The sequence below is a fragment of the Oncorhynchus mykiss genome, chromosome 2 (genome assembly GCF_057628025.1).
Source record: "Oncorhynchus mykiss isolate SJ-2025 chromosome 2, ASM5762802v1, whole genome shotgun sequence".
Classification (NCBI taxonomy): Eukaryota; Metazoa; Chordata; class Actinopteri; order Salmoniformes; family Salmonidae; genus Oncorhynchus; species Oncorhynchus mykiss.
In genome coordinates, this window is record NC_143023.1 from 17,960,443 (window position 1) to 17,981,998 (window position 21,556).

At 45.1% G+C, this 21,556-nt stretch overlaps 2 protein-coding genes across 10 annotated transcripts; both read left to right on the forward strand.

The window, feature by feature from the left end:
- Positions 1–96: 96 nt before the first annotated feature.
- Positions 97–8,449, forward strand: LOC110534346 (uncharacterized). 8 transcript variants are annotated; one of them, XM_090191314.1, is made up of 5 exons: positions 97–697; positions 1,020–1,143; positions 1,459–1,583; positions 1,866–4,552; positions 4,850–8,449. In XM_090191314.1, exons 4-5 carry the CDS (start codon positions 2,254–2,256, stop codon positions 7,222–7,224), a joined length of 4,674 nt encoding a protein of 1,557 aa, XP_090047440.1. In that variant the 5' UTR covers positions 97–697; positions 1,020–1,143; positions 1,459–1,583; positions 1,866–2,253; the 3' UTR covers positions 7,225–8,449. The 8 variants fall into 8 exon arrangements, with proteins under 8 accessions (XP_090047440.1, XP_036796584.1, XP_021474825.2 ...); XM_090191315.1 differs by having other exon boundaries at positions 362–693; XM_036940689.2 differs by having other exon boundaries at positions 1,866–8,449.
- A 3,275-nt stretch (positions 8,450–11,724) lies between these two features.
- Positions 11,725–21,069, forward strand: LOC110536998 (D-box binding PAR bZIP transcription factor b). Of its 2 annotated transcripts, none has more exons than XM_021622695.3 (5): positions 11,725–12,759; positions 13,030–13,297; positions 15,376–15,828; positions 18,004–18,284; positions 18,402–21,069. In XM_021622695.3, exons 2-5 carry the CDS (start codon positions 13,105–13,107, stop codon positions 18,615–18,617), a joined length of 1,143 nt encoding a protein of 380 aa, XP_021478370.2. In that variant the 5' UTR covers positions 11,725–12,759; positions 13,030–13,104; the 3' UTR covers positions 18,618–21,069. The 2 variants fall into 2 exon arrangements, with proteins under 2 accessions (XP_021478370.2, XP_021478378.2); XM_021622703.3 differs by having other exon boundaries at positions 18,004–18,269.
- Positions 21,070–21,556: the final 487 nt, after the last annotated feature.

The following is a 21,556-nucleotide window of genomic DNA, read 5'->3' on the forward strand; positions in this document are numbered from 1 at the left end:
ATCTAGGCATTTTTAAAAACTTTTATATGAATGATAATGAAATGCAATTTAGCAAATACACGGCAGCCATTTTAACACGTCTGGTTGGTGAATGCTATGCCCAGCTGCAGCATGAAGCCAGTTAAAATGGCTTCAACCTCCCGCAGAGTCTGAATCTATTTCTGACGGATTTTTATCACATTATTTGTCATTCGGATACCTATACGGGTGACTACTTGACATAATATACCATAAAAAATCTTTACTAAATGTAAATAAGAATAATTCAATGCAAAATATCAGTTAGCTATAGATAGCATGCTTGCTATCCAAAACAACTACTGAACCACAGGTTATGCTACCCGGAAATATTTCACGGGCCGGAAAGGACCAATGTTAAGTGAGCACACGTCATTCCCTTTTACCCCCCCAAAATTATAACCGACCGTCCAAAACATTTAAGCCGACAAAAACATCACCAACTCATCATTACCAATGGGGATTGATGCTGTCAAATGGCGAGGAAAAGGTTGCAGACTCAAATACTGAGTATTTAAAAGCGAAAGGGAGCCGAGCATTCACCTAGCTCAGCATCAGTGAACATGGCTATGGCTAACGAGTCGAAAACAGTACGCAGAAATGGAGAGCTAAGCGAATGATAGCTAGATGGTAGGAAGGCGTGACAGGCCTCATCCTGAACTTGTACTTGAATGTGTAGGTAAATAATCAATTTCGTATTTCATTCTGCCAAGAGGCATTCATTGACTTTTGAATGCATATTTTTTTATGCTATAGATAGCAAGCCGTGTGTGTTGTGTATTTGAATGGGTTGCATGCGATATCTGCTAGCTAAATAGCAGAATGTTATACCAAAAGCTGTCAGTTTTGCATGTAAGCGCTTCTTTGCAAAACCCCCAATGTTTGTCAAAGCAATGTGCAACCCAAAGTTAGTAGTTCCCGTAGCTAGTATTGTGCAATTATGCAATTTTTGCAGTGGCTGAATAACAGTTGCTGATTCTGAATTTCTGTCCTCCACACAGGATTGGTCATCTACACTACTAATGTGAAAGGTAATCAAAAAGATGCGATTGGGAAATAAAATCCATCTCCCTCCGCTGTCGGGGAAACATATTTTGACTCATTGACACCTGTCAACATTCAAAGGTAAGATTTTCCATAACTTGATCAATATTTCGCCGACGTCTTATAAACATGCAATAATAATTCATAATAATTAATGTTTTATTTACAGTTAGGGGGACTTAAAACATGTGACAGTGCTCACTCAGTTCATAAGAAACTATATGCAGTAGTAATACTCTAGTAATAAACAATAAATACATTAGAATAACAGTAGTAATAAAATAGTCATTCAGCATACTATACTTACATTTGGAAAACGATTAATTTTAGTAAGACTGACATTTGAAAAAATATATAATTACTACGTTTTATTTTATCTAACCTTTATTTTAACAGGTGCGACATATTGAGACCTAGGTCTCTTTTTCAATTGCGCCCTGGATAATACAACATAAATATACACATTGTTAACAAAACCATGTGTAATTTGTTTTGTGGCATCGATGAATGTGATGTTCAAGGTTCGTGATTGCATTTTCATCACCTACTTTATCCCTTTTCAATAATTTAAAAAATACATTGTTTAAAAAAATATCTCTCTCTATATATGTGTGTATATATTATATACCTTTTTTTGTTGTGTGAATTTATTTTAAGCTAAAGAAAATTGTATTTTATCCTACACACTTTGGTGTATCATAATGGTACAAATGTTGGTGTATTTACAAATGTAAGCTCTTTAATTTAACAGTTTTTATCAAACAGAAATATCTATTTTGACAAATGTAGTCTCTGTTTTTCAGTGAGGAGAAGAAAACATCATCTCTTCCCAGAGAATGAGTGAATAAACTGACGTGGATGAAGGGAAACGATGATATGGATGAAACACTGTAACTGAAACAGCCAACCAACAGCTGTTGACTGAAATGCTCTCTAATAAAGATTGTTCTGTACCATAAAATACCAAGAGACCAACAAACAACAACAATTGCACACCAAAACAAGGCCTTTTCTCCCCATGAAACTGTACAAAGTGTTTAAGACTAAATAAAATGGCACCAACCCATCAAGATAAAAAGAGAATACGGTATCCACGTTGAAAAGAACTGTGAGAACTGTTTGCGTTTGAGAAAAAATACCCTTTACACTAAATAACCCCATTCCCCACACACTTGCTCCCTCTCCTGTTGGATGGAGAGTGGGGGCAGTGGACGATCGGGCGGAAGTAGCAGCAGCCGAAGTGCGCGAACAGGGGGGACCGGCAGTGTTATTGGGCGGAGTTCGGGATCGAGCCGAGGCGACTCAGGCAGTTCCAGGTCAAATAGTGGCACTGCAGGATCCCTCGGCCGAAGCTCGTCCGTTGGCGGCAGTGGTGGGATCATTGTCGCTGCTCCTGGTGCTGGAGGTGTGGCTCCTGCACCCCCATGTGCCAGTGAGTGGGAGATGTTCCAATTTGGAAAATACAATTTGGACATAATAGAGATGTTAAGCGGACACCAGGCCCATCAGTTCAAAGGCCTTGGGTTAGAACGACAGCTACAGCATCAGCAGCAGGTGCAGCTTCACCAGCACCAGCTCCAGCAGCAACAACAACAGCAGGCCGAGACCTCAGGAGCTCTCCTGTCTGGGCTAGGCCTTGGGTCCCTCCAAGGGGCCAGAAGCAACGCCTTTTCCGATTCTGCCTCTATTTTTGCCAAAATGAGCGCCCCTCCTCCCCCTCTACAACAACAACCTTCTTCGTCCTCACAAAGCTCAAGATCCAAGTCAAGCAAGATGAGTAGCAGCAGCTCAAGCCATGTGTCGGGCTACCCACAGTTCCTGCGTTCCTTCCACCCGACAGAGGCAGCTCTGGCACAGGAGCAACTGCATTCTGGGGTCGGCCGCTTCGAGCACTTTTCTGGGGGTAGCAGTAGTGGGGGTGCTGGGGGATTGGGAGTTGCCCCCCCTCCACCACCCCCTCTGCATCCAGGCCTCTCTGTCCCCCAAGCATCACCTGGCCCTTCATCCTCTTCCCCCTCCCCATCCAGTTCAGTGGTAACTAACAATCCCCCCAGTAGCAGTACAGTCACCTCTCTGGGACACCAGCTGGTTGGGGCCCAGTCTGATGCACGGAGTCTTCATCAGCAGTTCAGTTGCATGCTAGCTGCTAATCAGTACTTTCTCTCTGGGGTGCCTGCTAACACTAGCTTAGAGCAGTTTCTGGTTCAACAGGGAACCCACAACCACCTGGGGATAGGTTTAGGTCAGAGTGAGGGATCCAGCTCAGGCCTTGCTCCGCCTCCAGCTCTGCATTCCTCTCATTCGCATTCCCTCTCTACCGCTCAGCCACAGCAACAGCAGCCTCCACAGCAGCAGCAGCTGCCTCCCCATACCCTGTCCCACCCCCACTCGCACTCCCACCCTCACCACCCCCTACACCCAGGCTCCCAGCCCTCTTCCCTGGGTGGTTTTGACTTCCAGGGCATCCCAGTGCTCTCCTCCAACCAGCTGGCCTCTCTGATGCAGCAGGAAGCAGGCCTGCCGCTCCCCCTGCCGCTTCATCTGTCCCTCTCCAAGGATGACGGCAAGGGGGACAGCAGTGGGGGCGGAAGCAGCAGCAGTAGAAGGAAGAAAGCGATGGCTGGCTACCTGCCACAGAGGAAGTCAGATGGCGGCAGTAACAGCAGCAGCGGCCACAGTAGTGGGAACCCCAATGCTAGCAGCAGTGCAGGGGGGCTGGGCCACGACCCCTCTCCAGGGCTGGTTGGGGGGGGCGGAGGGGTTGGCATGTCAGGTTTGGGAGGAGATCCATCCCTCCTTGCCTCTTCATCATCCTCATCTTCATCATCAGTTGTCTCATCCTCCTCTTCCTCTGGCCCCTCCTCCACTGCAGCATCAGTCCTGGTTACTAATGGTTCTCACCTATCCAAACCTGATAACATGGGCTCCATGCCATCTGCATCTACACAGGCTGACACTGAGCCCCTCTATAACTGTGGTGAGTGTGGAAAAACCTTCACTCACCTCTCCAGCCTTCGCAGGCACCTGCGTATGCATGAGTCTACGGCAGCAGGTACTAGCAATAATGCCAGCATTAACCCAAACCCGACTCATATCCAACCACTAACTGACCCCACTCTCCCACACTCCACCCAGGAACACTCCACCCAGGATCTGAACTCTCAGTCTAACTCACTGTCCTCCCAACAATCTTCCAACTCAGTCCAGGCCTCATCTTCCTGCCCCAGCCCTGACAAGACCTTCAATTGCTCAGATTGTGGCAAGCACTTCAAGAAAAAGGGGCACCTCCTCCAGCATGGCGTCATCCACTCAGAGGCTCGCCCGTATGGCTGCAGCATCTGCTCCCGGGCTTTCAACCGCCGTGAGTCGCTGACGCGACACGAGAAGATTCACCAGGACAAGCCCTTCCGCTGTCCAGCCTGCGGTCGATGCTTCCGTGAGAGTACCTCTCTACTCAACCATGCTGCCTCTGGCACATGCGGCAAGCCAGGTAGGGCATCAAAACAACAGGGCAGCAGCAAGGAAGGAGCTGTAGGGGAGGGCAGAATGGGAGGAGGGGGCGGAGGAGAAGGTGGAGGAGGTGGGGATTACCAGGGTAGTAGAGGGGTGATTTATGGGAAAACTGAGGAAGATGAAGAGGGTGTGATCATGGGAGGTGAGGGAGGTCAGAAGTCAAGGCTAGGGTGTGATGGTGGTCTGTTTCAGTCAGAGAGGGGAGGGAATGCTAACAGCAGGGACAGGCCAGATGGTAAATACCCCACTGATTACTCTCGGAATCGTTACACAGGCTACCATGACGACCACCGTTCTCAAGGTAACCCGTCTCCGTGTTACTCTGGAGCCTCCCCCTGTGGCAGTGGGATGGTGGGCCCGGCGCTGAGGAAGGCACCATTGGCCCCGACGCTGCACCCCCACCCTCAGAGTCAAACCCAACATCACCACCAGCAGCACCTCCCCCTGTCCTCTCTCCTGGATGACTCTGAAGACGACGTCACCAGCTCTGTCAACAACGCCATCTCAGCCATCGCCGCTGCAGCTGCCGCCAACTGTGATATGAACAGTGGGAACAGAGGCGACGATAGGAGGGATATCATCGGAGGGCTGTTGGGGGGGCTGGACTTAGGCCCCTTGGGGTCCCCTTCATCCACATCTGGGATGGATAAGACCTATAGAGGAGCAGGGAACCAGGATGGTATGAGTGGTAATATGAACCACAACCAACAGCAGGGGAATGATCCACAGAACCCTGCTGCCAAACCAAAACGTCCCCGGAAACCCAGAAAGCCCAAAGACCCCAACGCTCCCCCTAAACGCAGGCAGTACACCCCCAGAGCTCCCAGGGAGTCGAGCAACATCCCGCGGCCATATCTGTGCAGTGTTTGCGGTAGGGGGTTTGCACGCCGCGAGACCCTGCGTAGGCACGACCGTGTCCATACTGGGGAGAAGCCCCACCGCTGCAGTACATGTGGGAAGCACTTCAGAGAGGCCTTCCACCTCACCAAGCACCACACCGTTCACTCTGGGGAGAAGAACTACAAGTGCAGCCTGTGTGGGAAAGAGTTTGGTTACTCCCAGAGCCTCAAGAGGCACGGGAAACTCCATCAGAAAGGGGAGCTGGAAGAGGTCCCCACAACACCAGGAGGGGAGAACCTCAACAACTTCAACACAAACCCGTCATGTGGAATGGGCCAAGACAGGGAACAGAACCAAGGAAACAGCTCCTCCTCCTATTATTCATACCCCCAAGATGTCAAGCCTCAAGGCTCCAACAGCCAGCCCCCGCCCAGGCTCTACACCTGTGCCATATGCTGGAAGTCTTTCCGTCATCACTTCCACCTGACGGCTCATCACCAGACGGTCCATGAGAACGGAGGTGAGAAGCTGTTCAGCTGCGAGGTGTGTGGGAAGGCCTTTGCCTACTCCAACAGCCTCACTCGACACAGGCTGTCGCAGCACGGCCTGGCCCGCACCGGCCCTGACAACGCACAAGGGGACGGCAGTGGTTCAGGGGTAAACAGTGCAGCTGGTGGTGGAGTAAGTGGGACTGCGTCAGAGAGCGAGGCAGCCACCAACGCCCTTCTTCAGATGGCACCTTCCACTGAAGGCCACGGGGGGCAGCAGAGTCACAGTGTTGTCACCCACAGTCATCAACAACAGCCACCTCAGCCCCCAGCTGGCTACTCCCCCCTTTTCTATGATGCTGGTACGGCCCACTCCTCAGCCTCCAGCATCCCTCCCTACTCTCAGCCCCTGCCACCCAACTCCACAATCATGCCCCCTCAGCACCAGCATTCCCCAGCAAGGGTGAAAGGGGAGCACATTTACCCAGCTGGGTCCAGTAGTCACACCCTTCACACCACAGCTCCATTCCAGCCCCTCACGGAGCTGCCATCCGACCACCATCACCACCACCACCACCACCACCACCACCATTCTTCACATCACCTCCACCGTTCAGAGCCACAGTCCCAGCAACCACATCACAGGAACATCCAATCACACGATGGCATAAGGAGGCACAAGAAGAAGAGAAAGTCCGACAGGAGGGAGGGAAGGGGGGACATGTGGGGGGAGTCCTCAGGCTTCGTCAGAGACGAGGAGAGGAAAGACCAGAGGAAGAGGAGGTCTGTTTTGCAAAAACAGCTGAGGAAGAAAAAGATTCTGTTGAAGATTAGACGAGGGGGGGAAGCAGGAGGGGGAGGATATGAGCTGGTCACAACAAGAGGGATGAAGATACAAATCCTGTCATCTCTCAAAGTCCCAGTGAAACGTTTTGCCTGCTCCATTTGTCCCCACGCCATGTTCGCCCGCCAGGCCGGCCTGCTAGCCCACAGGGCAGCTAAACACACCCAGAGAGTCCTGTCCCCCCAGGAGCGTCTGTGCTGCGGTGTGTGTGGGAAGCAGTCTCACAGGCTCCTGGAAGCCTTCATCCACCGGGCGACTCATCGCGCCCGAGGGTCCTTCTCCTGCAGACGCTGCTCTGCTCGCTTCTGGAACGCCCCCCTCCTCCGCAGGCACAAGGTGACCTGCCGACATCGGGCCAAGGGACTTCCACGAGGTGGCGCTATCCGCCTGAAGTTGTCCAAGAGGGCGGGGGAGAGGAAGAGCAGAGAGGAGCAGGGGGAGATGTCGCACTCCCTGCTTACAGAGTACAGATACTGAGCTTGCTGAATTCTAAGGTAGTCGTGTTTAGATTTTCATTGATAGGAAAGGGAGAGGTTATCAGTTTTGGACTATACATAGAAGAAGATGGACTTTTAAAAACAAAAGCCTTTGGGGGGGGGGGGGGGGGTGTTTTAAATTGGTCTGGTGTCTGTCTGGACCTCATCAACTCAACTCACTGACTGTTAGAACAAGTGTTTTAACAACATGAACTACTGTAGATCAACCAAGGATCACCCTGAATTCTTCCATCCAACTGTATGGGAGGATGTTGAAAGACTTGACTGTTTTCATATGATCATTAACCCTTAAGTGCATTGACACTATGCTTGGCTGACACTGTGCAGTTATTAGACATGTTTAGGTGATTTGACCTGCTAATTTAACTCTACCCCCTCAGCCTTACTAGCATCCCTTCTATACCCCTAGCTGTATGATAACTCTGTCTCTGCTGTGTACTATGTCTTGTTGATGTTCACCTAGAGCCCCTTTGGGGATTTTTTAATGTAAAAAGTGCATTTAGTAGGAGTAGGGAGAGGGTGGGACACAGACTTCTGGTTGGTAGAGAGGCAGTCTGTTTGTCGGTGCATGTGTGTTTTTTGGTCAGTTTGTTGCGGAGGTTGTGAACTCACTATGTGACGATTAAAAAGGACGTGTTTTAACCGTAAGTTAACAAAGTCCTGAAAAATGTCCCCAGTGATTTAATCACGTCTTTAAAAATACATTTGAGAATCTTAATAGATTGAAGTGAATACCACTTCCAGACAAAAAAGTGTATCTTACAAAAAGCCTTGCTAATCATGACTTGATTTAATTTTCATGCCTGTGGAAACAATTGTAGCTTTTATACCAAGATATTGAGATCAAGACAGGATGAACACAGCTCACTGTAACGTATATTGTGTTAATATCTTATCACTGCTGTTTTTCTCTTTTCACAAAGTACTTTATTTAGCTTTCACTGTTCCTTCATAGTAGCAAAAGCAGTTATGATTACATGTATTAATGTGTGTTTAACTCTATCTGTCTACCTGCCAAACCTGGATTCTATCCTGTCCTCTTCTCTTATTTTTTGCTGAGTTGCAATCATGTTCATAACCCTGTCAGGCCTTGTTTTATCTTCTAAAGAAAAAGAATAGTTCTAAGTACATTTCTATCACTTTATTTACTTAAAACAAAGATAGTTGTTGATTATACTTCAGCATTGAATAAAACATAAGTGTTCTCTGCTGTGCTTTTTCTCCATGTATCATGTAAGGCTAATGATGAAGAACGGCATAGTTACTGATAACTAATCATGTGGGTATTGACTCTATAATGAGAAGAATTTTACAAATACCAAAATCAGTATAATAGTTTTGTCCCAGATATAGGTAAACAGCTGTGTGGGCCTGATGGATTTCAGGATGTCATCATGGATATACAAATACATTTCAACTTAGCACAACTATGGTTATCCAACACCACTATGGTTATCCAACACCACTATGGTTATCCAACACCACTATGGTTATCCAACACCACTATGGTTATCCAACACCACTATGGTTATCCAACACCACTATGGTTATCCAACACCACTATGGTTATCCAACACCACTATGGTTATCCAACACCACTATGATTATCCAACACCACTATGGTTATCCAACACCACTATGATTATCCAACACCACTATGATTATCCAACACCACTATGGTTATCCAACACCACTATGATTATCCAACACCACTATGGTTATCCAACACCACTATGGTTATCCAACACCACTATGGTTATCCAACACCACTATGGTTATCCAACACAACTATGATTATCCAACACCACTATGGTTATCCAACACCACTATGGTTATCCAACACCACTATGGTTATCCAACACAACTATGGTTATCCAACACCACTATGGTTATCCAACACCACTATAGTTATCCAGCACAACTATGATTATCCAACACCACTATGGTTATCCAACACCACTATGGTTATCCAACACCACTATGGTTATCCAACACCACTATGGTTATCCAACACCACTATGGTTATCCAACACAACTATGGTTATCCAACACCACTATAGTTATCCAACACCACTATAGTTATCCAACACAACTATGGTTATCCAACACCACTATGGTTATCCAACACCACTATGGTTATCCAACACCACTATGGTTATCCAACACCACTATAGTTATCCAGCACAACTATGATTATCCAACACCACTATGGTTATCCAACACCACTATGGTTATCCAACACCACTATGGTTATCCAACACCACTATAGTTATCCAGCACAACTATGAATATCCAACACCACTATGGTTATCCAACACCACTATGGTTATCCAACACCACTATGGTTATCCAACACCACTATGATTATCCAACACCACTATGGTTATCCAACACCACTATGGTTATCCAACACCACTATGGTTATCCAACACCACTATGGTTATCCAACACCACTATGGTTATCCAACACCACTATGGTTATCCAACACCACTATGGTTATCCAACACAACTATGGTTATTCAGCACCACTATGGTTATCCAACACCACTATGATTATCCAACACCACTATGGTTATCCAACACAACTATGGTTATCCAACACAACTATGGTTATCCAGCACCACTATGGTTATCCAACACCACTATGGTTATCCAACACAACTATAGTTATCCAGCACAACTATGGTTATCCAGCACCACTATGGTTATCCAACACCACTATGGTTATCCAACACCACTATGGTTATCCAACACAACTATGGTTATCCAGCACCACTATGGTTATCCAACACCACTATGGTTATCCAACACAACTATAGTTATCCAGCACAACTATAGTTATCCAGCACCACTATGGTTATCCAACTTATTGGCAGGTCAATCCAATTAATGTTGTATATTCGACCAGAAATGCTTTTTTTTGTTGCTTTGCTTTCCATGACCCCAATTTGAAACAGCCACAACTCACAACCACCCAAAATAAATAAATAATGGACATCTACAGCCTACAGTATTATGTTAAATCCACTAGATGGCATTAGGCACCTCATTTCTGCTCACTGTACTCTGGCCCCTGTGTTTTAGAGTGTGGCAGTCACATGGATTTTACACCAATAGGGGGTGGATTCAAGAGTCGGAAACGTGCAGTGTCCATGTCTGAGCTGTGTGTGTCAGTGAGTGCTAGTGTCAGTGAGTGCGCACGTCTGAGCCGTGCGTGCTTGTGAGTGACCAGTGTGTACAAATGTGTGTGTGTGTTTGCAGGCTCATGCTTGCATGCGAGTGTGAGATAAATCTATTTGTGTACGACACAGATAGAACATCAACATAAATGCATACATACATAGTCTTCATACAGAATTGCAAGGCAGTAATGGCTGCCCTACTGACCTAGTTCTGTTAGTTTGTGTGAATATAGGCTATTGTAATGTAGACTACAGTATTAGAGTTCACCTTAATGAAATATGACAGCTGTGGTCTGTTGTTCTGGTTTGACTTAAGTATTTTTTAGGTGGCAGCAGCACTGTCATACCTACTGCTATAGAGAGATATGCACATTTCGCTTCATTATACTTATTCCCGCTGTTTCAACACCAAATACTACTAAACATCAATAATTCATGTCTAAATACAAAAAGAAACATGAAATGCTAACTATCATTTTAATTTCTAGATACCATGGTCTGTTCGTGTGTTAGTGCATTTTCCACATGTCATGTAGGCCTACAGCCGAAGAAGCATATTATAGCCTACCTATCAAATCAGAGTCACCTTTGTTCGCTAAGTACATTTAACCTGGTGAGATGGTGCTGCCACAATAACAAGAGCCTACTATATCTTAAAGCAAAATTGATTATGATTTAAAATAGAAAACAATTTTTAGACCATGTGAATGTAATTTAAGGTCATTGTCAGTCTTTTCTATATTCTAACTACCTCTTCTGTAGGTCTGTTCTATGCTCTCTCAAACCTTCTCAAATTGTTCTAACAGATTAATTATCATGACTAGGTCAGGCATAAAGGCATGCAAGGTTCGTTTTGCAGTAAACACATGTATGATAGTTTATCATCAATCAGTGTATCAATTGTTTCCCCATTAATTATACTCATGCTGTTGGCATATGTCTATTTGTAAAGAAAACAAGTGTCTGGTACACACAGTAATATCCTCAGAAGGATGTATATTGTTCCTGGGATCTGTCTAAATATTGTTTTTCCAATGTCCGACTAGCAGTCAACAAAAAGGAAACAATTTCCTGTGGCTCTTTGACTGTGGGTTAAAATACAGTCCTGCAGACACCTCGCGCTGTTCTGCTTTGAATCGGTCTCACGCGGCCGTAGCATGGGGGGAATCCGTAGGGCGGGGCGGGTGGCCTAGTTATTTCCAATAAGCGCTCACTAGGGGAGGAGACATTATTTTCTCCAACCAATCGAAACTAGAGCAACATGCATAAGGGTTGCACCTCCTCGTGACTGGGCCATGTGCGCTATTACAGCTATTCTGCTTTTAGGAAGCAACGTGCTGCTGTGTTCCTTTCGCCTGAAAACCCGGCAGCCACTCACGTTTTCTCTGGATTACAAGCGGACTGGGAAAACTGTAGTCTACACTCAGTTGCTTGCTCATAGAATGGCGCAAGGCCCATTGCCATTATAATGAAATAATCACATTGGCATTCTATTTGGGCAATAATCTGTATGCCTAGATTAACGTTCTATAGAGGATATGTTTTAAAGACGTTCATTCAAAGTCATGATGATAACGGTGGCGGGTGATTGCTAACTGTCCATTTGTTGTCCGTCTGTCCATGAGCATACAAACAACAAGTGCTTGGCGTGCCCCCTCGAGGTGTGGCACGAGGGGGGTTGTGTGTTTGTCATGCATATTGAACAAATAAGCCAATCATGCTTTCTCTCGCGCCTTGCCCTATGAGTTGTGACGTCACGTGAACTGCCCGTGTTCGTTCCAGCTGAGAGGACAGCCGTCGCGCAGCCCAAATCCAAGCCCGTGCTTCAGTACGTTGGCTACACAAAGTACGCGGGTGAAAAGAAGACCCCCCCTCCCGAAAGAACGATAGAGCGACAGGAAAGCTTAAAGAAAAAAGTAATACAGCTTGTCACCCGACAAATAGTGCGCGTACTCAGAGCCTTCTCCGCTTTTCGCTCTTCATTATTTGTTCATTTGGCATTGTGGACTAGGACATTCTTTTTCCTTGCTTCGAGTTTCATTTTGATCATATTTGAATCGTCATTTTTTGGGGTGTTGATCAACTCAGGATATTTTTCGACAACAATTTATTGATCTCCAGCTCGGATTTTATTTTGTCCACCTTTGAATTGACCATGGGCACCAGTCATTAGTTTGACGTTTTACAACTGGTCTCTATTGGAGAATAACATCTTGATCTGCACCGGGGATTTAAAATAATATAGTGTTGCACCATATCTACTGGAATACGGTCTATTATAATGATACAACAGTGGATATAAGAACACTTCATAGCCTAAATAGAGGGAAAGGTAAGAACATGTTTATTGACATTCTAAACAAATCAAAGGGACACGTTTTGCAACTATTGCTTGTTATTATTAGGCTACACTGGTATACTGAGCCTGGGAGTCAAACTTTAATGTTCTCATATCTTGTCGAGATATGCACTCACATATGCGTTTTATATTACTTCAACAAGTTTGTAATGTCATTTCAAATAGACTATTCATATTGCACCTGGTTTATACCAAATTCTAACTATAATAAATGTTAATTCAATATTCTCGTTAATTAAATAGCGGTGATCAATCTGCCAGTCATTTCGACTCCGCCTGCGCCCCAGGATCCTAATCAACAACCAGGTCCGGCCAACTATGTCCAGGCAGCTCACCCAGCTCCTGACCCCGGACCTCCCAGCCGGCGCTAGCCCGCAGTTCGGGAATTGCAACCAGTCTGGTGGCTCCATCAGCGGTGGACACCTCAACTCCATGGCTAGTTTGAAATCCCTCCTGCAGCATCCGATGAAGGGAGACCGTGCAATTCTCAAAGACTGCTGCGACGTTAAAGGTGAGAACTTTGATGCACATTGTTATCATGCTGTTCCCACTAAAGGTTCTACAGTGCAAGAATGTTGCTGTGTGCTGCACTTACAACAGACACTGCATGCCAATGTTGTTTTTCTGTTATTTAAAAATAAAGGAGAGCCGCACACTCTACGAGCTCAGATGCAAAAATAATAATTTACCAACGTTTCGACAGCCAAGCTGTCTTCATCAGGGTACAATCCTATTTCTGTTATTTAGCATATTTTGTAACTGACATTCAATGAAATCATATCTACCAGTCTCTATTGTCTGCCTGACTCAATTGAGTACAGTACAGTGAAGACAGCTGTGCTCACCAGCATAACTTAATATCTGGCCCTGCCATTGTCACACGCACATGACATGACACATGCACCACAGTCAGACTTGTTGTTTGGAAACAAAACAGATAAGGTATACTGGTGTGGTTCTTCAGTACAGAGCTCAGCTCTGAATGATGATTCATGATTGACATTCTGCAACCAACACACACCATAGGATATACATGGTGGTGGAAGTTGTCCTTTAGAACTGATTCATGGTCAGTTTTGTATTTTCACTTCTGACAGTACAGGTCAGGACCACAATAGGAAACTTTGTCTCAGAACAGAACTTACACTCTTAGAAAAAAAGGTGCTAAAAGGGTTCTTCGGCTGTCCCCATAGGAGAACCCTTTGAATAACTATTTTTGGTTCCAGGTAGAACCCTTTTGGGTTCAATGTAGAGGGTTCTGCATGGAACCCAAAAGGATTCTACTTGCAACCAAAATGGGTTCTCCTACGGGGACAGCCAAATAACCCTTTTGGAACCCTTGTTTCTAAGAGTGTAGGATCAAATGCTCTTTGGAAAATGTTAATCGAATCCAACCACTCCTATAGTATAGAGCAGTAAACCAGAAAGCATATTATGGGATAGTAATCATGTTCAAATCATCTATAAGTGACTTTGTTGAGCTTCACAGTCAACTTGAGATACTTTTGGATGATTTGGACATGCTAATATCGGTCCCATGACTTGAATAGGATTTGTGCCACAAATGCTAAAACGTTAGCATGTGGAAACAGTGCCAGGGAAACTACAGTCATACCTTATCCATAGGCAGTTTACAGGGTAAGGAAACCAATATGCCATTACGTTATTACATGGTCATTAAGCATAACAAACACTTTTATCCAAACACAAAGGTCACTCACTGTCCAATTATGACCCCCAAATGTCCAATAGAATGATGGTGCCATCCCATGTTGCACTCTGCTGTGAGCTGAGCATGATGTTCTCATATGGATTATAATCTCCGCCCCTCCAATCCCCTGGCATAGTTTTAGATTAGCACGCAGATTAAGACCACATCTTTTGGTATAATATCTGCCATGCTAAACAGTACCAGCGAGGCCTGTGGCATGGATGCCTATATTACCACATTAATTTGTCTCACCAAGTATAGACATAGACATGCAGACATGTAGTAAAAATCATATTGCTTTTCATCCAGCATTCTGATTTGGATTCTTGTGCAGTTTCTTGTATGACCATCTGTTACGGTCTGACTGAAGCATTCAGTGGTGTTTGTGCGCAGAGCAGTGCAGCTGATGCATCCAACGGTCACACCATTCCACAGATATCATCTATCTCTCAGTATCTATAGAGTTGACACATCTATAGGATCATTGTGCCTCTGGACCTCAACAGCTATGAGGCTTGAGCCATAGCACCCTCTTGTCTCATTGAATTAAATTGAATAGGTTTACAAGAACGCCTACAGCTTTGGACATAAGATAATTATATCCTGTCATATGACCCTAATAAATTCCCCCCCAAAACTAAAAAGCAAAGAGTGTATGTAGATGGAAGAAACCTTGTGAGGAACCAGACTTGAGGGAGTGTATCTAGTGGGATACCATGACACTTAAAATTTTTTTTTTTTTTATAATCCCCAAATCACCTCTGACAGCACCAAGGGTCAAACATTTGATGCGACAACTACAACTCTTGAGAGTTCCAACCCCTGTACATCGTTTACTAACCAATAACCTCAGTTTTGTCTCTCTCCCACCATCCCAGACAAAGACAGAACCATCACAGACATGGATGAGGACTCCTTGGGTGGCGGGAACGGCGGCTGCAACATGCGTAGCGGCAGCAGCGGGGTGAGCAGCAGCAACAGTAACGTCAGCGGAGGAGGAGCTGGAGGATTTAACCAGTCTGCGTTCCTGGGACCCCTCCTGTGGGAGAGGACCCTGCCAGTGGAAGGAGGCCTCTTCCAGCTGCAGTACATGGACCTGGAGGAATTCCTCACAGAGAACGGCATGGGCGGAGTCCACGGCCAGAACAGTTCCAGTACAGCCCAGATCCCATCCCAGAGTTCCCAGTCGGCGGTGCCCAATCAGAGTTCCCAGTGTCCCCCCTCATCGCCCCCACCCTGCTCTTCAGCCTCCTCCTCGTCATCCTCATCTTCCCCGTCGCTCATCGGCCTGGAGGTGGCCCAGTCCAACATGCAGGGAGGACTTGACTATGGTGAGTAACCCGAACCGGTTGTCGGAGGAGGGGAGGGCAACATACAGGGATTTCTATGATGATTTTATCCCATGGATACAATACGGAACATTGTACATCTGTTTATTGTACACATCTTCAGTAGGAACATGGGGAGAGGGGTGGAGATGAGATGGTTAATGCTGATTCTATGGAAAGGGATTGTAGGGGTGGTGGGTGATTGGTGAATGTATCGTAGTTGACATGGTATCGACAATGTATTCAGTGGTCCAGTTTGGCCAAATGAAGCAAGGATTATGGTGCCATGTTGTTTTGGCCTTGTGAAGTGGCAACTAGATGAAGGACTAAAATGGAGGATCAGTGACATGGCAGTTACCATGGTGACCCTGTATACAGGATGGTTATGTCCTTAGAGAGAAGGCTGTAGTAAAGTCTGCACAAAGTCTTCATGTGATTCAGCTCTTTAAGTTGTCCTCAGTACTCATATTGAACTCCTCTCCTATGGTGACCAAGCATCATTTTCTGTGAAGCCAAATGGAATCCCTTAACGCTGAGTTAACTTGACAGAGAGGGAACAACAAGGAGGGGTTGAGAAAGCAACGACAGGAATTTCCTGTAGGCTACAAACTACCCTTCACACTGATCTAAGTTTAACATTTAGGCTGCCTGAGAGAAAGAGACAGAGGAGACATTTAACAAATGCATCTCACAGCACTGACAAAGGGGTTTGGTTTGGTTGGTTTATGTTCAATTCAGGTCCAACCAGCCATTTACTGAACACTACGGTCTTACTGTACACAGGGAGATCGAGACAGAGATAAGGAGAGGAAGTAGGTGTGTGTAGTGAATGCTTGTGATCGCGTGTCTTTAAATCTCTCCTCTCCTCACCTCACACGCTACAGCAATGTGCACGTGCAGCGTCCCTTCACGTGCCGAGGCTGTGAGCACTGGAGCAGGAGAACGAGAGGAGGGCCAAGCGGAGGACTGGGAGGAGCGGAGAGGCACGAGGGTGGGAGGGAGAGGGAGGGGGCGAGGGGGGAGGAAGAGGTTCCCATTGCCTGCTGATACTGAAGTTCAAATGGAATGTTTGAATGCAGAAGAGAGAGATTTACAGAGATAGTAATGATTAAGATGTGGTGCTGTACAGTAGATGGGGAATGTCAGTAGCCATTGTATTTAACCCTTCATAAACTGGTTGTTTTTTCGCTGCATTTCAGTTTTATTCCAATGTCACATGTCACAATAATACACTTTAGACAGTTTAGACATGAGTTAAGTACCACACTTTCACATTTACAAGACAAATCGGATATTAATGTAAAAGAAGAATTGATGGAGCCAAAATTGATATTGCGGGTTGGATGATGTGTTTGCTACATAGTCGTTACAGTGTAACACAAATTATGAGGCAAGACAGGAGAACGTATTTGTAATGATCTGATTTGAGTTTTCATTCAGACACCTGACCATTGACTTAACTGGAGGTGGGTGTAGTGTAGGCTGTGTTCTGATTGTGTTCTCGTAAAGGAGGAATAGGAAAAGGAAAAGGCTGGTTGGAGTCTTTATGATAGGAATGTCAAGGTGTTATGTGCATTAGGCCCCAAAGGGGATGAGTGAGCTTTAAAGAACTGATTTCAAGGGGTGGGGTGACAGTTGTATAACAGTTTTAGAAACATTTCAAGAAAACTGTCAAAACCAGCCTTATAGGAGTCTGGGCATGTTGATAATAATATTAAACCAGGATTGAAATATATACTCTGACTAAAAGGGTGATATTGAATGTTTATACACAAGAAAACTTGAGAATAGTGCTCTTGCATATGTAAAGTTCCCATTTGAGTTCAATTTCTCCATGATAATTGATTCATATTGAAGTGAAACTCATGCTCACGATACTTGGAAAGACGTTGGTCTGTAGAATTCACACTTGAATGCAGGGAGAAAAACGTTCCTGTTTATTAGTTTCTCAGAGCAGAGAGTAGCTCCCTTCCACCACCTGGTGGACATGGTCTGTAACTGCAGCCTATCAGCTCTACAGCTCTTTTACTTTACAGATTTTGACTTGCAGATAAATGCTGTGTGTTATTGCTTTCTGATGGACCTGAGGGGTCAGTGAGTTATAATGTATCTACATGGAATCTCCTGGTTCATATAAAGGTTTAATAAGAAAATAACAACCGATTCTCTCTCTTTCAGGAGGCAGTCAATCGAGCATGAACGACGACTGCGGCTCGCCTGGTTCCTCTGTCTCCTCTTCGTCCTGCACTCCTCTCATGACGCCCACATCCAACGGTCCAGATGTGATGGGTGGCTTTGAACCCGACGCGGCCGACGTGGCTCTGTCCAGCGTGCCCGGCCAGGACGCCTTCGACCCCCGCAGACACCGCTTCAGCGAGGACGAACTCAAACCACAGCCCATGATCAAGAAGGCCCGCAAGATGCTGGTGCCAGCAGACCTCAAGGTTGGTAGTCAGAGAGTAGGTAGAAGTATTAAGAGTTGGTAGAAGTTGTCCCTAACCTCTGGTCCAGGGTCAGATGATTTTCTACAAGGTAATGTCAGTAGCTCTGTATCTAACGGTGTCTCCCTTTTTCAGGATGATAAGTACTGGTCCCGGCGGTGTAAGAACAACGAGGCAGCCAAGCGTTCTCGTGACGCGCGGCGCTTGAAGGAAAACCAAATCTCTGTCCGCGCCGCCTTCCTGGAGAGAGAGAACCAGGCACTCAGACAGGAAGTGGCTGACATGAGGAAGGAGCTCGGTCGCTGCCGCAACATTCTCAACAAATATGAGAATCGCCATGGAGACCAGTGAAGAAGAGGAGGAGAAAGAGAAGAAACTGATGGGTGGAATGGGGTGACATGATGATGAAAACGATGATGATGATGATGAATGTATGAGACGATGACAAGGGTGATATAAAGAAGCTCAGGTGTCACATTTTGATGATGTCAGAGTGGGCAGGGTTAAAGGTTAGGGACAGAGAGATTACATAATCCGGAGGACTGTTGCCCCTTTAGACGAAAGAAGAGAAGACGTGACTTTGAGGATTTTGATATCGGAGAATTGTATATTTTTATATTAAGACTAGAGGGGGAGCAAATTTTGGAAATCATTTTTGTATATTTTCTATATGAATGGGAAAGATGTAAGATATAGAGAAATGGAGGGCTATGACAAAATATCTTTTTAAAGTAAATTGATAAAGGAGATGCTATTTTAGAGGTGTTAGACAGGGATTTTTAGACAGGATTCAGAGTCAGGGACTAGGAGGCAAGGTGGCCATTTTAAACTGTAAAATAGAGAGCAAAATGATTTTAAAATTGTACAGTTCAACATTTCTTTGTGGATTTTACTCAAGCACTTAATTTGTTTTCTTTGTTGTGTTTCTAACTGATGGGGTTTGGGCTGAAATGGTAGGAAAGTGAAAGAGAGAGAGAGCGAGAGAGAAATGGGAGAAACACTATTAACCCAGCACAATCTTCAGCACTTGTCCAGTGTTTGTAAATAACAAGTCCTTCATATTGTTACAACTTTTGCAACCTTTAACAGTTTGGACTGTTTAGTAGTTGTCTAGATGTCTGGGCTTTGGTGCAACAGCTCTTACAGCTGCACTATCTCCTCTGTCATATAGAGAATTGTATTATGTGACCCCAAGACTAGCAGGGCATTCAATCACACTACAGCTAATGGATGGGGCGACTGTTAGTTTTTATTATGTATACTATGAACTCATATTGATGAGCCCTTGGCCATCTCTCTCTCTCGCTCTCTTTCTGTCACTTTTTGTCCTTTTAGATTGCTGTCAGTTCTAACTGATATAGAATATCTTGCCCAAGCTGGGTTGGTAGGATTTTTTAGTTGTTCTGGTTACAGTGGACCGTTTTGATCTTCTCTCTGCATTGTGATGTTTTTTTCCTTCCTATGTTTTTTATATCGAATTGATCCAATCCCAACAAGGTTAATGTCGCTTACAACCAATCACGAAAAGGCTACTTTTACCTTTAACCAATCCTAACAACCGGTCTCTGTGGTTCTAGATTGTATACATAATACCACAATGTCTTCACACCCTCCTAAATAGTCCACCAACTACCCAGGAAAAAGCACACTTGTGTTATTGTACTATATTCATGATTTTAGATAGCATTCTTATTATTGGTAGAAGATAAATATTGTCTATATTGAATATACCAGTTTGTGTATTTTACATAGGTATATGCTAAGTGTGAATGTTGCAGAGATGAGATGCGTGTATGATTGCGTATATGCAAATGTATTCCAGGAGATGGGGTTTGTGGTAGGGTGTCATATCAAATGTGACCCTATTCTCCCATATACCCAGGGAATAGGTTATCATTCGAGATGATGCTATTATTACTCTCCCCATCGATCGGAATGGTGTTAAATTCTCAGATTTCTGGGACTAATAAAAAAGCCAAAATTTTAAATGTTGACTTATTAAGGTTGCTGATACTTTCTGTCAGTTCTCCGGCATTTCTGTGTTGTTGAGCATCGTCTTAGTATCCACATAGTGTCGTGTTTCCCTACCGACTCACTAAACCCAGGGGAGAGAAAGGGCCCAGTCAACCCAGTCATAGTGCTTCTTTTCCTCAACGACCATGTTATAAATAACTACCATTACTATTATAATGATTATTGTTACCCCCCTTTATTGTTGCTGTTATATATAATTGAATGATTTTATTTCTTTGGATGAACATGATTTGTTTTGTATTGAAGCATCTTTGATCTCAAGCTATCCTCACAGAGAGACTATTCAGACATGCATCCCGGTTTTTATGTCACTTCCTGCCCTGCACCATGTACATCCTGTTTTGGTCCGTCGAGGGCCGCTGGTTTGTTCATAACCCCTACGGACAGTTTCTATCCGGACTTCTCTGAAACACAGTTCCCAGAGGATGGCGGCCATCTTGGTTTCTCTGTTGATCATGGATTCCACAATCTCGCTGGCTCATCTCACGTCTGTTCAGTTCTCTAGTTGTGTATGGACTATGCACGCTAGCCACAGTTTTCCTCTTGGTTTTCTGCAGCCTATTTTCACCTCAGTGACTGTATGTATGCTCTCCCAACTGGATGTTGTTCCTGATCTCCCTGACGTGGATGATGATAACTCTTATAGTGACTTTTCTTGAACTACAGCTACCCATCTGCACCGGTGGTGTCCACTGTTCCAGCCCACTCAGTGCTGGCAATGGGGATGTCGTTGAACTTTCCCGAAAACACAAATAAAAGATTGTTCTTACTTACTGCTTCTCTGTTTTCTTTATATTTACTCACGTTTTACATTTACATTTTTGTTATTTAGCAGACGCTCTTATTCATCTTAAGATAAACTATATATACAAAAGTATGTGGACATCCATTCAAATTGGTGGATTTGGCTACTTCAGCCACACCCGTTGCAGACAGGTGTATAAAATCGAGCACAAAGCCATGCAATCTCCATAGACAAACATTGGCAGTAGAATGGCCGTACCGAGGAGCTCAGTGTCTTTCAACGTGGCACCGTCAGAGGATGCCACCTTTCCAATAAGTCAGTTCATCAAATTTCTGCCCTGCTAGAGCTGCCACGGTCAATTGTAAGTGCTGTTACTGTGAAGTGGAAACGTCTAGGAGAAACAACAGCTCAGCCGCAAAGTGGTAGGCCACACAAGCTCACAGAACGGGACCGCCAAGTGCTGAAGCATGTAACACGTAAAGATAGTCTGTCCTGGGTTGCAACACACTAC